Consider the following 15,769-nt stretch of genomic DNA (forward strand, 5'->3'; position numbering starts at 1 on the left):
ACTTTAAATAGAATACTTTTTAAAAAAATTTAAAATACCATTAAATAATACCATGTTTTGAAAAACATGTCAGTTTAATAAGCTTTATTGGTAACTCCAGGAGGTGAAGGGGATAAATTGTTGACAGCAGTGTGTTGTATATTGTGCTTCATTCCACAGCCTTATAGGCTGCTTCATTTTGCCCATAGTGACCATGGCTACTTAGTATTCCTGTTAGACTCCAGTTTCCTGTTCATAAGGATATTATATATGAAGCCTGAAAGCTTACAAGAATGGCAGCATTTACCCTACCCAGTATTACTGCTTTCACTTGTTCATTTTTCTCATAATTTGGAAACTGCCTTCTATATCCGAGGAACCAAAATAAGCCAAATTTTGGGAGAAAGTGAGGCCTTTATTCAGACCCATATAAAATAATGCTGGTCTGCTCCATTAGGAGTAGGAGATTGGTTCTCACCTATTCTTGGAATTTCCATGACTCTGAGTGGCAGAGAATTGGGATTTGAGACGGGGACTCTACATATTCCAAAGAAATACAATCTGAGACCCTTTGGAGAAACAGCTAATTGGTTGCCTTGCCCTTGCCATTAGGGGCAGGGCTCTTTCCTGTCCGGTGTTTGACCTACTCTTGTTAATTTCTTTTCCCCCTTCTCAGTTCTTCCTCTCTGCTGCCACTTCTGCCACACCTCAATTAGAAACCATAGAATATTGGATGTGGAAGACCTTAGAGATCATCCAGTCAGACTAGAAAGAAACTGATGCCCAGAGAGATTATATAATTTGCTAGTCAGTGGCAAAGCCAAGAGCAAACTACTGTTTGCTTAGCTCTCTGTTCCTATTTTCTACTACGCAAACAGCTGTCTACTGCATTCTGACGGAAGGTGCCACAAATGATATTGGTGGGTTATAACCTTTGTCTTACTGAATATAAAAATGAAAGGTTGCTGACATAATCCTCATAGGTCAGGGGGTCAGTACACAAGTTAGTGTGCCAAATATTTAAAACCAACAACTGAAAATCTGAGAATGGGAAGACCTTTCTCTGTATTTCTTAATTAATCATGCTTAACATCTTGGACTCTCTCTAATTGTTTTGGTCTTTACTATTATGTAGGCTACCTTTGTCATGCCATTCAAATATAGAATGGAGAGACCTAAGAATGTAAGAATTTAAATGGTCAGTGACCACATAGCATTCTCATAACTCAAAATTATATAATTGCCTACCTATTTAGCTCTATTACAGTGTTTAGTTGTTGTCCACAGTGTTTAAAAACTAGCTGTACCAGTCATCAAAACTGCCTGGTACTGGTTAAGAAACAGGGGTGTGGATCAGTGGAATAGGATAGGTACACAAGTAGGAGAAATCAACAAGTTTAGCAATCTACTCTTTGATAAACCCAAAGAGGCCAGCTTCTGGGCTAATAATTCACTATTTCACAAAAACTGTTGGGAAAATTGGAAAATGGTAGGGCAAAAACTGGGCATAGACCAATATCTTACACCATATACCAAAATAAAGTCAAAATGGGTTCATGATTTAGGAGTAAAAGCTGATACTATAAGTAATTTGGGAAAGCAAGGAATAGTTTACTTATCAGATTTGTGGAAAAGTAAAGAATTCATGACCCAACAAGAGATAGAGAGCATTACAAAATGCAAAATGGATAATTTTGATTATGTCAAATTGAAATGTTTTTGTACAAAAAAAGCCAATGCAACAAGAATTAGGAGGGAAGCAGAAAATTGGGAGAAAATCTTTGCAACTAGTATCTCTGATAAAGGCCTCATTTCTAAAATATACAGGGAGCTGAGCCAAATATATAGGAATACAAGCCATTCCCCAATTGAGAAAGGGTCAAAGGATATGAACAGGCAGTTTTCAGAGGAAGAAATTAAAGCTATCTATAGGCATATGAAAAAATGCTCTGGATCACTACTGACTAGAGAAATGCAAATCAAAACAACTCTTAGATACCACATCTCTCCTGTCAGATTGGCTAAAATAACAAAACAGGAAAATGATAAATGCTGGAAAGGATGTGGGGAAATTGGAACATCGTTGTATTGCTGGTGGAGTTGTGAGCTAATCCAGCCATTTTGGAGAGCAGTTTGGAACTATGCCCAAAGGGCTATAGAAATGTTCATATCCTTTGACCCAGCAATACCACTTCTGGGGTTGTATCCCAAAGAAATCACACAAGCGGGAAAAGGACCCATGTGTACAAAAATATTTATAGCAGCTCTTTTTGTGGTAGCCAAGAATTGGAAATCAAAGGGATGCCCATCAATTGGGGAATGGCTGAACAAGCTGTGGTATATGAAGGTGATGGAATACTATTGTGCCATAAGAAATGGGGATGATGCAGACTTCGTAACAACCTGGAAAAACCTACACGACATAATGCTGAGTGAGCGGAGCAGAGCCAGGAGAACGTTGTGCACAGCCACAGATATATGGATTCCGTGAGGACCAACCCTGACATACTGCGCTCTTCTCAGCAACCTAAGGGGCAAGGACAACTCCAGGGGACTCACGATGGAGAATGCTATCTTCATCCAGAGAAAGAACTGTGAAGTTTGAATACAGATCGAGGCGCACTACATGCTCACCTTTTTTTGCTTCTCTTTTGTTTTTGTTTTTGGGTTGGTTTTTTTTTGGTTCTGTTTCTTTTTTCTCATGATTCATTCCATTGGTCAAAATTCTTCTCCACAACTTGACTAGTGCATAAATTAATTCAATGCGAAGTTATACATGACAGTTATATGAGATTCCATGCAGTCTTGGGGAGGGAGGGGAGAAAATCTGGAACTCAAAACTATGTAGAACCGTGTGTGGTAAACTAAAAATAAATAAATAAATTAAAAAATTAAGAAAAAAACTAGCTGTACAAGGACTTTAAGGAGCAAAGGCCCACTTTACAGTAAAATCTCAGGCTAACCAGAATTATCAGGGAATAAAAAAGTATTATGGCAGCTTGTTTTTATGGTTATTTTTAGGATTAACCAAGGGCCTTTCATGTTTTTAAAACCTTCCCAAAATAATAGTAAGCTACTTTATCTTCTTCATAAATAGAGAATGGTGAACATAATTGAATTTTTCTTGGGTAATTAAAGATCTTGTAGTATTACAATTACAAAAGTGAGGTTTGACTATATTTTCATGTAATATGTACTGCTTTGTCCTTAAGTTTCAAGATTCTTAGCAACAGTAAATATTGGAAGTTTTTTGTTACTTAACAATTAAAATTTTTTATAGTAACCTAAACCTAGTGAATAGATAAAGGGAGCAAAGTTCTTTGAATGGGTTTAGGTGGAATCCTCAAAATGACCTATCTTGCATGTGCTTTTAGAGCCAAAAGAGACTGCCTATGACCCAGTATCTCTGTTAATTCATACTGAGTTAGTTTAATTTACTAGGTAATAACATTCAACAGCAATTTCTTTGAAAGTTTAGTGGCTCAGTTTATATGTCTTAGCTTGCACAGAGAGGATGTTGTCCCAACATTACATGAAAGGTTCATTAATTAAGATTATTTAATAATAACTAGTTACACACTTTCACTTGGTCAGTAATGATTTTCTTTCTTTATCAGGTGTAAATTGAAACTACAGCAGAAAACCATGTCCCTGTGGTCCTGGGTCAACAGACCCAGTGAACTGAGCAAGTTCATTAATCCTCTTTTTGAAGCCAATAGCCTTGTCATCTGGCCTTCAGTTGCTCCACAGAGTCTTCAGTTATGGGAAGGTAAATTGTTCTTATTTTTCAAATCTATTGTATTCCTTGCCATATATGCTGTCTCTCTTTTTTATTATGTGCCATCTTTTGATTTGAGAATGGTGAAGCCACCAACTGGGCCTATAATTTTAGTGGGTTCTCTACTTATATATATCCCTTAGCTAACTCTGTAATACCCAGGCTTCTTGTGGCTAGTAGCACAGATTAGTTAGAGGAATAATCTGTGGCTATGTAGCAGAATAAAACAAACTGGCCCATGCGGAGTTTGAGCCTATAATAGCTTAATTGATAAGAGTGTCCATTTGGCTTGGATATTCTCCACAGGTGGAAAGGTGGAGTGGAAAACTTAGTGGAGGAGGAGTCAGATGACATTGGTTTTTAGTTCTAGCACTAGCCATGTGAGCAAGTCATTTAATTTCTCTAACTTAAGTTTATATAATGGAACTAATAATGCCTACTTAATGGGGTTACTGTGGAGATCAAATGAAAAATATGATAAAGAGTACTTTATAAACTGGAAAATGCTATACAAATGAAAAATATTACTGTTCTAGCTAACATCGAAAGTGAAATACCACCTGTACTTCAAAATTTTTTTAATGTAGTTTCATGCAGTTTGCATAGACCAGTGATGTATCTGAGTGTTCTGATGAATCATAATGGATACTTGCCAGTCACTGGCATATAATATGGGAAATTGTAGTGTCAGCTTATCTGTACCTCTTTAATAAACAACTAGATAATCCTTACTTTGGGATTATAGAGATACAAACCTGTGTGGAGGAGGAAGATTGGGTACTTGTCATTCCTATTATTCCAGAAATGTAATGCTAATTCATTGTTTCTTTTCCACTTCTGGTTTCAATAGGTGTATTCCTACGATGGAACAGATCCTCTAAGTATCTGGATGAAGCCTATGAAGAAATGATTAATATCATTGAATATAACAAGGAATTACAGGCAAAAGTAAATACACTTAGAAGGCAGTTGGCAGAGCTGGAAACAGAAGATGGGATGCAAGAAAGCCCCTAAGATATTCCCTTATGGCCCTACAGTTGGAGGCATTTCCATATCTTTCCTTCCCTTTAGTCTCTTTCTCCTGTTTTCCTATGGTTCATCTTTACACTGAAGCTTGGAATATGCTGAAATGGTGGGACTGATCTGATGTAATAGATTTCTCAACGCTTCACTGATGAAATCTACAGCTGTTATTTACCTTAAATAAGGCCTCTTAGACTGTTTCACTTTGAGGAAAAGAAGAGGGTGATAGTCATTTTAGTTGGCATTAAAGTGGTGGCATGTTTGATGCCATTCATATTACAGACAACTTACACTTAAGTGTAAACTTAAGCTTATCCTTTTTAATTTAAATCTTCTGTGGACGGCAGCTGTGAACAAAGATAAAAGTCCATCTAATTAAAAGATTATCTGGCTTTGGGTTTTTTGTCTTGGGTTTTTGGCGTTGGTAGCAGACATCCATATGCTTCCAGTGCAAAAACGTGGGCTTTTAAACCTGAATGGCAAATCAAGGCATTTTTTTTTATTTAATGCATCTTTTCAAATGATGACTTTTGCTTAATAAAATGGGTTTGCACCTTCTTTTTGGCATAATTCGGACTGACAAGCTAAATTTATTCTACATTTGGTTTATCAAGAAAAGAAAAAAATAAATACAGTAATATCTTTTCATTGTTAGAGGACAGTTGCCTTTGAAAGAGAAGCCAGATAGTCTGATGAAATTTTTCTTAAGAATTAAGTTTATTGAAGAACGAACACTAAATCAGAGTTGGAAGAATGTGCAATATTGACATTGAGGTTTTTTTGTTTGTTTATTTTAAGTTTCTTGGCCATAGACGTGAACATAACATATGAGGGCCAGAAAGAAAAAATATCATTTGGAAGAGGTCATAATTTACATTGTAAAAAAATGGTTACCTTTAACCAGAGATGCACTGCTCTTGTCTGATGTTCTCATTGCACTGGTTTTTGCCTTTTTTTTTTTTTTAAAGAATAAGACTTGACTAATACTGAAGTTACAACTTTTATGTGATTTTTTTTTTTTTTATCACAGTGCATTTTTGTATTGACTGTGCTAACTTGTCCATGTTCTATGTTAGGCAAATGTGACTTAAGGGAGAACAAACTGTTATTGTGATGCAGTACCACATTTTAAATTTCAGAAACTTAGTAGATTAAAAGACTTTCAAATGTTACACAGAAGCATGACTTATTTATTCTGGTTTCAGTTTTTTCTTCTGGTCAGCTCTAGAAAATTTGTTGCCAAGTTTTTTCCATGTTAATTTTGTTTAGCAAAACTATTGGTACTTATTACTTTTCAGAGGACACTGTGAAAGATTAGGCTTTAATACGAACTCATTATAACACCTTTACCTATAATCATTTTAGTGTAGAGTACTGAAATATAATCCAGATTTAGTGCTACTGTATGACAAACTTTTTGCTCTGTTCTTAAATGTAAATGTGTGACCACAGTAGCCCTAGAAACTGGCAAATACATGCTGCTTCTCTCCACCCCATCCAGAAATGTGATCCTACCACTTTAAAAGTTTCTACTCTTTTCATTCCTTCGCCTGGCTGGTTAGTGGTAATTTGAAAATCTGTCTTTAGTGAGAAGTCCCTTGTAGATATTTTAGAATTGCTGGCTTCTCTGGCTATAGCTGTGAACCTTGGGGCATAATAGGCCTCATTAAAAGACTAAGGCAAGAAAGAGAATTGAGATCTGTGCATAAATAGACTACAGTTACTTATATACATATATATATGTATATATATATGTATATATGTATGTATGTATTTAAAATTTAGAAGGCAGAGACAGGAGGAAAACTTTTTGTGAGTCCTGAGAATGAGCTGCTACTTTCCAAAAACGTCTAAACCTAGCTTTCTCTTTCTTTCAGAGTTGAAGACTTTTCACCTCCAATTCACTTAGGATGAGTAAGGGAGAGCATCAGAAGCTTTCTTAGTGACTCCTTAAAAATGGTTAACACAACATGTGGTCCACATAGGCAGGTATAGGGGCTGTGCGTTACTAGGTCCTAGTGATAAGGGCATGGCATATCATCATCCCTGGTGAGCAAGTATAATGAATGTCTGAGCCAGAGTTCTATAATAGTAAGGGACATAAAATTGCTCCCTCTTTCTCTTCCTGAAAAAGGTGCTAGCACATGAGGATTGTTAAGCTAGAATGTGATTTGTGCATTGTAGTACACATTTGTGGATAGAAATCTCAAAATCTAAGAGCCATTTAGAGCAAGTTAGAACCAACTGAAGTGTCCTCTGGCTATGTGAAAAAATACTATAAAATAATAAATTACCTCTGACTTGATTAAAAAGAACAAGCAAAAGGGTTGAACCTGTTAGAATGTGCTTGTGAGATATTAGTGTTTTTTAAGACTCTTCAGATAAAAGCCTTAGACTTGGGGGAATTGTACTTAATGAGGTCTCCTATTTCTCATCTAGGCTGATAATCACATGAGGTGTTTCATGTGTAGTGGACACTTTCATTAGTCTGTATGGAAGATGCTGGTTTATATTTTTAGTTGTATTTAAAAGCGTGTGAAAGGGAAATAAAAAGCAAATGTGTAATCATTACCTTCCAGTAATACACAAAAAGAATCCTTTAACCTAAGCTTAGGGTAGTTACTTATCCCTTTCCTTGACCTGAATAGTTTCTACTTAAAATCACTATTCCCCAGTTAGTCAGCTCTCCAAATCCTGAATTTTTTTTTTATCAATTTGTTGTGATTTTCTGAGAGAACTTCTCTATTACATTACTGAGTCCATTATTGTCATTTGTAATTAGCAGATAATTATATAGATTTGGAAAATGTTGTGTTGACTAAAATAGAACTAAAATTTTTTTCAAGGCAAAAGCCATCTTATATAATATTTGCGTGTCATAATGAGCTTTTTGCCTTCACAGAATACATACATTCGAGGCAGTCATGCAGAAACTGTAAGCTTTGTCACCTAAATAAAAATCAAGTAACTTCTAAATTCAGTTCATTCTTAAGTTTTAAAAGTAATTGAGATGAAGTGTTTGTTCATAAACTCACATTGGAGAGATTTCGTTTATAACATCTTTGTACTCTGAGATTTGGATTAATGAGACTATATGGGTCTCAAGTGACTTTATGTGATGAAATGTGGTGGAATTTGAAAGTCTGTTGACTTCTTTTGTATAAGTAAAGAGTAAATGTCTCTATTTTGTCACATAAATGCCCAGGAAACCAGTTAAGGAAGAGTTGAATAGTCCATTTAATCACCCGAAATGAAAACTTTTCAGTTTTACTGAATGGATGCTACAAGAAAGCAAAATGCTTATTCCTTATCTAGCAAACTGGATTCATTCTCACTCTCTTTTCTGGACCAAAAGCGAACTTGTTTGTTGTTGAAATAGCTTGTCCCTTGCTCTGGCAACATGACCCGTGTGACAAATAGCTGGCTTTTCAAGATATTTTCTTGGTCATGTTTTTATGTAATTCTCCATCTTATCAAATATCAAATAGTGGGAAGACTGGTTTTACCCTCAATATAACTGAACTAATAAAAAACTGGTATTCTTGGTCTATCATTTTTTTCTTGCTTCATAAAAAACTCTTTCCACTACTGTTCTCATCAGTAAGGCCTTGCAGTCTTCATAAAATATACACCAACCCACTTTAAATGGGTAACCCAAAAGTAGATTTTTGAAACATTTCAGATTCTTGAGCTCTATACTCATTACTATAAGTTCTATTTAGGAAACAGAACCATCCCTCCCTCAGAAAACTTAACATTTATGAAATGTCCAGTTTCTTTTTCTCTATGTGAAGGAAAAAGGTATTCACTACAAATTCTTTACTATCCTGAGAAGTGATTTCTGATGGGCTTTTAGAGTGAACAAAAGTCTTTTGTGTTTGACTCTTTGCAAATCCAAAAAGTGCTGAAACAACCCAATTCCTAGGTGCTGTGGGGCCTGAGTCTGTCTAGCCATAACGACACTTGCTTCTGGTTCAAGCTGTATGCATCCTGGGAGAGTTATTGCTCAACACAAGTACGTGCTAGACCTCATTGCTTAGAATCCTTGTACATCTAATGCCATTTATAATAAAAATGTACTTGCACAATTTAGTTTAAATGTATTTCCTCATTAGCCAGGTATTTGGATTGTACTCTTGATATATTTGAATATGACTCTTGGGTTCAAGTGCACTATTACTATCCATGTCCCATAAAATAAAGTCGCACCATATAACACACTGGTGTCTAATGTATCTTTGCTAATCCTTAGAGTGCTATTAATGCACAGGTTCCTCTACAGAACATCTGTCTTTTACTGTTGGGGAAAAATACTTTTGTAAATCTGTAACATTTTAATATTCTTTGTAATGTTCAAGTCATAGGCATTAAATAATGCAAAACTACATGGTAGATGTATTTCCATCCTAAATCATCTTGAGTCAACTGTTTTGTCAAGTGTGGTTTTATTGACTTGAAAAAAAATTGTGTCATCTCAAGTGTTTGTGTTGGTGCCTTGTTTTGTGTATGGTGTTTTTCTTCTGCTGCAAAGGAGAGCTACACCAAGTCTAGTGTTAAGTTTCTCTAGATAACTATTAATAAAATTCAAATCTGATCAGATGCTGAAAAATTAAACTGCCATCTGACTTTAGTTTTTTTCAAAAATCTATAAAGAAGCTGGTAGAAAATATTTGAATTAAAATCTGCCTATGTTTAAATATATGTATTGTTTTAATTCCTGCAGTTGTTTTCCTTTTCATCTTCTTTCAACCTGTTCCATTCTTGTTTCTTAAGTTTCGAAATTAAAATTAAACATCTGAGGTCAGGTAGATAGTGCAGTGGACAGAACACTGACCCTGAAGTCAGGAGGAGTTGAGTTCAAATCCAGACTTACTAGCTTACTAGCTGTGTGGTTCTGGGCAAGTCGCTTAACCCTGAGTGCCTCCCCACCCAAAAAAGAAATGTCTAAAGAAAGCTTACTGCAGTGAGTCTTCAGAATAGGGCGGAACAGCTACCTATAATTCAGAAGTTCCCATGGGAGGATTGTAGTAAAAGCAGGAGGCCATTGTGACCCAACCCCACTCATGAATTTGAAAATTGAACTAGATGTAGGGCTATAGACAGTTGAAGGAAAGGTCAGTAGTTAAGACATGTGAAGGCAGTATATCTCACCTTCCTCTCCTGCTGCCATCAGATTTGTCCTCGAGCCCTACCTTTGGTAAGTCCCGGAAGCCAAATCATTGGATAACAGTATAAATTGTTATTCGCGCTAAGATTCACACTTCAGAGGTACTACACCCCTAAGCACTTAGCAATCTATGAATTGCAATATTTTCTGGAGAAATTTGCATACCTGCACCTTCCATTTTTCCTTTCTAATTCCTAATAATGAAATCATGAGTCATTGTCTACAGTACTATTTGAAATTCTTAAGAAATAATTGAATGTCAAAAAGGAAGGGCAAGGGCAATTAAAATAATGAAAGGAAGGATTTCGGTGGGAGAATAGGCGAGTCAGCCTAGACAAAAGCAAGAGAAAGTCCTGAAGCCCTTTGAAGGCAAGAAATGTGTCTTAATTGGGTAAAAAAAAAAAAAGTTTAGAACTGGAATGGGACCTTTAGATGTGATCTAATTACAAAATTTCCAAATTGGGAGGGACTTCAGAATCTATCTATTCAAAGCCATATCTGAAGGACTTTTCACAAAACACCCAACAAGTAGTTAAGTAGCCTTGGAGCTGGATGGAAGTATTGGATGAAGACTTCCATTGAAGAAGAAGCCACTACCTCCTGAGTTAGCCTAAATTCACTCTCCATTTTACCATCATATCATTTTATATCCCTTTCTCTCTAAAACTTACATACGATTGAGTTTTGTTTCCCCAGAGATTATATGAAAATATGATTTGAAGCCATATTGGTGGCTAATTGTAGGAAATAAAACTGCTTTGAGAGGCAGCTGAGGAGTTTGGCTTCCTTGAAAATCGGTGTATCTAAAAGGCAGACTCCTTTCTTTGTTCTAAGAAGGCCTTTTCCTGTATCTCAAAAGTGCTGCCTGGCCAGGTGTCATTCACGAAGGGATGAGACCCATTAAACCTGATGGGGCATTAAATAATGAGACCTTATTGATATCCTGGGCTCCTTTACCAACTCACGCTTTTAGCAATTCTCTTTAGCAATTGAGAGGGATCCTTTCTCATGCTATCTGAGGCAGACAAAAGGGGCAGAGACTAGAAGCATTTTCAGCCTTTCCTTTATTTAAGTATAAGGAAAAAATGAAGAAGGGAGAGGGGAATTGAAAAGTAGAAATGAGAAGATGTAATCGAGGTTTGGTGGAAGCTGACCAATGAGGGTCAGGGCCAAACTTCCCATCTAAATTATCAAAGAGCTTTTGTAACTAGTTTAAGGGGGCTTGTGCCAGCTAAGAGGCCAAGTCACCCCATCAAATAGTGCCATGGAATAATCTTTTTTTCTAAATTCACTCATGGCCAGGTAAAATTCTTGGTATTTCTAACACACTTGCCACCACCCTGGCACAGGCCCTCATTACTTCTCATACTTGGCCTATTGCTATAGTCTTCTGGGTAGTCTCCTTCACTCCATATCTTTCTATGTTCCAGTTCAGGGCTGTCCAACATTACGTTTTTATTGAAACAATAGACAATATGTTTTGATTTGCCATTTTAGTGAGAGCTCTGTGGTAGCTGGGCTTCGTTTAGTAAAGCATTTATGTGAATTTCTGTGCTTGTAGGTGGGCCACATTTTGGACAGCTCTGTTCCAGTTCATCCTTAGCTGTCAAATTGATCTTCCTAAAGCTTAGGTCTGACTGACGTCTTCCCACATCTTATTCCCTTCCCAAGTATACCACAATCCTTGCCTCCTTGCAGTTCCTTGAACAAGACATTTCATCTCTGGACTCTAGGGGTTTTCTCCAGCTTTCCTCTCCCGCTTGGTATTCCCTCATCTCCATCTCCTGCTCTCCCTGGTTTCCTTCAAATCCAAGCTAAAATGCTCTTTTCTACAAGTTTTCCTGATAAGCCTTAATGCTAGTGTCATCCTTCTGATGATTATCTCCATTTTATCCTGTATATATCCTGTTCACATACCGTGTTGCATGTAGTCTCCGCTATTAGACTGAGCTTCTTGAGGGCAGGGACCCTTTTTTTTTTTTTTGCATTTCTTTGTATCCCCAGAGCTTAGCACAGCATTTAGTACATAGTAGGTGCTTAATAAATGGTGACTTGTAATCTTCACATCACCCTTACCTAGGTCATGTCAATCTCATCAGATTCTCTTCCCTTTTGAATTTACAAATCTAATTATCCCAGCTGTCTTTGCGTCCCTTTGTGTGGGACGAGTGAAGACCTCTCATAAAAGGGAACAAATTAGATAAATAGAAATAAGTAGGATAGTGAGTCCCATTTCTCTGCTTAGATATTTTCCTTTCTCTAAAGCCATTTCTCTACTTAGATGTTTTCCCCTCCACAAGCTTAGCTAGTGACCGTAAGGCCCCCGAGGTTAAGAACAGGACACAGGATGCTCACATCCTGTGTATTTACCTAATGGCGAGAGGCCTGAAAGAAAGAAGGGTTGAGGTGAATAAGTCAGCAACCATAAAATCCTCTGAAAGCAAGGATAGGACACAGGATGCTCACCCCCTGTGTACTGACCCCAGGATAAGGGACCCTCAGCTCAGCAGAAAAATGAATGAAAAGCCGGAAAACCAGGTGCAATGTAGACGTGCAAGACCAGTCAGGTATGAATGATGGGAGACAAGGTGTAAGGGTGCTGGGGATATCCGTCACAGATGTAAGGGTGATGGGAAAGGCTAGTTTGCCACAGATGTGAAGATGAGGTAACCAACAACCAATTCCTGCCTGTTACCGATAACTGAACTGTTTGTTCAATCGTCATTGTCATTGTTATTAAGACAGATTTACTACCTTGAGGTTGATGGTAGAATGAAATAAGAATGGTGGGAAGTTCATGTTCGTCACCTGCTTGTCAAAAATAACCATACTGTTTGTTCCTTGCCATTGTCCCTGGGATAGATTTATCGCGTCCAGATTGTACCCTCAAAGCTTACGTCTGCAAGCTGAGAGGAAGGAGGTTGGGAGGGGGAATTGCGGTTAGGGACCTATATAAACACCCCAATTTTCTGTGTCCAGTGCGCTCTGACACTGAGAGGACCCCCAGTCCTCTCGATGTCCGGGTTGCCCTTTCCTGCAGGATTGTAATAAATTTTCCTTTCTACTTTCACCTTGAGATGCCTCTGTTGTTAATTTTTGGATTCGTAAAATCCATCCCACACACAGCTTAAATACTTACCATGACCTGATCCAGGCTTTTCTTTGTCTCCAGAGAAAAGCTAAAAAGTGTGAGGGCGTGGGCTGGTGAGGGGGATTCGTTCCAGCTCACTTGATCAAGTTATAAAATGCTGTCTTGATTCTCCCCAAGAACCTTGTTGGACTATTCCTTCTTGATCTCCTTTGCTGTTTCAGTTCTCTCATCTGTAAAATGATCTGGAGAAGGAGATGGCAAATCACTCCAGTATCCTTGCTAGGAAAACCCCAGATGGGCTCATGAAGAGTCAGACATGACTGAAAGGACCAAATAACAGGAATGATGCTTAACTTGCTACTTAGACTCTAGGTAACTATTTAAGGTCAGTTTTCAGCCTTACAGATCCATAAACTCTCAGACACGGTAACTAAACTCACTGAGAGTGCTTTGTAAGAAGAGAATACCAACTGGTTAATTTATAATGGGAGGTGTAATTGTTTGGAGAATCAAGTCAGCCTGATAGCTAGTGAAAAATTAGTTCCTGTTACTGGTGTGCTCCTGTGTCTGGGCAATTATATTAATTATCATTGTTTTGCTGAGCAAAGAATGAAACAGAAGGGGAAAGTGGTTGCTTTACAATACAATGTTGGTGTCTCAAAGAATCAACCTTTTTAGAAACTAAAGGTCATATAACATTAACAATTTGCTGTCTTGTTTAGTCATTTTCAGTCGCTTCTGACTCTCTGTGACCCCTTTTGGGATTTTCTTGGCAAAGATATTGGAGTGGTTTGACACTTCTTTCTCCAGCCCATTTTACAGATGAGGAAACAGGCTTGCCCAGGGTCACACAGTAAGTGTCTGAGATCAGGTTTGAATTCAGATCTTCCTGACTCTCTCTAGGTCTGGCTTTCTATACACTGAACCACCTATATTAACAAAAGTGTCTGGTAATGGAGCAGAGAAAGGCAGCTTGACAGAGAAGTTATCTCCTGACTTGTCAGTGGCCCGAAAGCAATTCTCTAAGACTATAAATTGCAGGTTTATGTAGGTATGTGTTTGCTATCCCTAATGCATATTAAGCAAGCTTTTATGCATGTCGATAAAAATATAAACAGCACAGGGCTTAGCACAAATTTCTGGAATACTTCACTAGATACCTCCCGTCACATCACATTGAACCATTAGCAACTACTCTGAGTCTAGTCTTCTGAGAGAAATTAATATTATACTGTTATATTAATAACTTTATTAATTTGTGATCCATCCTTTTCCTCCTATTTCTGTTGAGACCCAGCTCCTAAAAAGGTCAGGCAATTCCTGGAAGGGTATAACAGGAAGGTAAGGAAGGTAATCTTCTCCCAGCCCCAAGGCATCTACCTGGGCAGGGACCTTTCCACTCAGTTAGTTGGTTGTTGTCCTTCCTTCTCAAAGAGGACCAAAATGACCTCATTGTGATGGGGGTACAGTCTCTGGGAATTCCCTTGAACCTGATGGGGTAAGTCTCTGGGAACCCTCTTGAACTCTCCTTGAATCTTCCCACTTGATCTGGCCTTCACCTGAGGCCATAAGCCTTCCCTAGGCCTACATCTCTGTTACCCTTAAACTAGCCTAGCTCACAATTGTCTGTTATCTCCAGGTGGCCTTGCACTGTTTCTCACCCTTAATCTCACTCCTGGAGTCTTGATCTCTAAGCATCCCAGTCCCATCAAGATCCTCCTTAGACTCTTCCTCAAGACCCTTCCTAAACCCCTCCTCTAGTCACCCCAGATCACTTGATCATCCCTCAATCCCTCCCACAATCTTTCTGTATATAAGATCTATCTTGCCTCCATGAAGTCTCTCACATTCAATCTAGCTCAGCTCAGTTTAATCCGGCCCCCTGGCATTTAGCGTCACAAATGCTCAAGCTCCTTAACAGACTACCCATTATAGTGAATCTGTAATAAACTTTGTCTTTCCTTGGCTGAGAAGGCTTGAGTCAAATTCATTCGGCAGGACCTGGTGTGTCAGTATTTTGGGGTCTCAAGCACCCCTAGAAACATATGGTTCCCTACCCTCATCATTTTCTTTAACCTCATCAACTATACTAGAGTCAAGTTTCAATATGTCTGGTTGTGGCTGATCAGACCAATACTAAATAGTTGGTGTGAAAATTTGGAGTGGATTCTCTAAATCTGTGCATCCTGCGTTTCCTTTGAACTGTTTCAATTCTGCTTTGTTCATAGAGCACAGTACCTTCTCTGATGTGGGCACACCTGTTGAGGGGGTCCTGTGCTAGTGTCTCCCACGTCACACAATCAATTCCAAAGTTCTTGAGAGACCTTGATTGTGTCCTTATATTGCTTCTTTAGACCTGGTGTGAGTTCTTCATAAAATAGTCTTAACTAAATATTATCCCCAGGCCATATCTCCTGGTCTTGATCCCCTCCATTAGAGTTTAGGGCAACCCAGCTCATGAAGAAGAAAACTAGGCAGCAGAGGTCTGGATGGAAATGGCTTCCCCTGCCCTGATGCCTTGAGACTACTGAACCTCATGATCAAGCCATGTTCTCAGCAGTAGGAGCTGAAGACTTAGCCCACCTCCTCATGAAATGCTCACCAATCAGGGTTGAGTTTCGCTTGTCAGGGGAGTTACCTGTTAGAAGGTATACATCTGACTTAAGGTGTTTTTGAGTCTCCCTTGGTTTCTTTGGTTACCTAGAGAAACCAGTGACCATCAGTTTATTGG

General features: G+C 38.1%; 1 protein-coding gene across 1 annotated transcript in view; it reads left to right on the forward strand.

The window, feature by feature from the left end:
* MTMR9 (myotubularin related protein 9) overlaps positions 1-9,477 on the forward strand; it is a 44,469-nt gene extending 34,992 nt beyond the window's left edge. The window contains exons 9-10 of the mRNA XM_036749609.1: positions 3,597-3,748; positions 4,608-9,477. Coding sequence (XP_036605504.1) covers positions 3,597-3,748; positions 4,608-4,771 — 316 coding nt within the window. The 3' untranslated portion in view covers positions 4,772-9,477. The remainder of the gene's footprint in view (positions 1-3,596; positions 3,749-4,607) is intronic.
* Positions 9,478-15,769: the final 6,292 nt, after the last annotated feature.

The sequence above is a fragment of the Trichosurus vulpecula genome, chromosome 3, assembly GCF_011100635.1.
Source record: "Trichosurus vulpecula isolate mTriVul1 chromosome 3, mTriVul1.pri, whole genome shotgun sequence".
NCBI lineage: Eukaryota > Metazoa > Chordata > Mammalia > Diprotodontia > Phalangeridae > Trichosurus > Trichosurus vulpecula.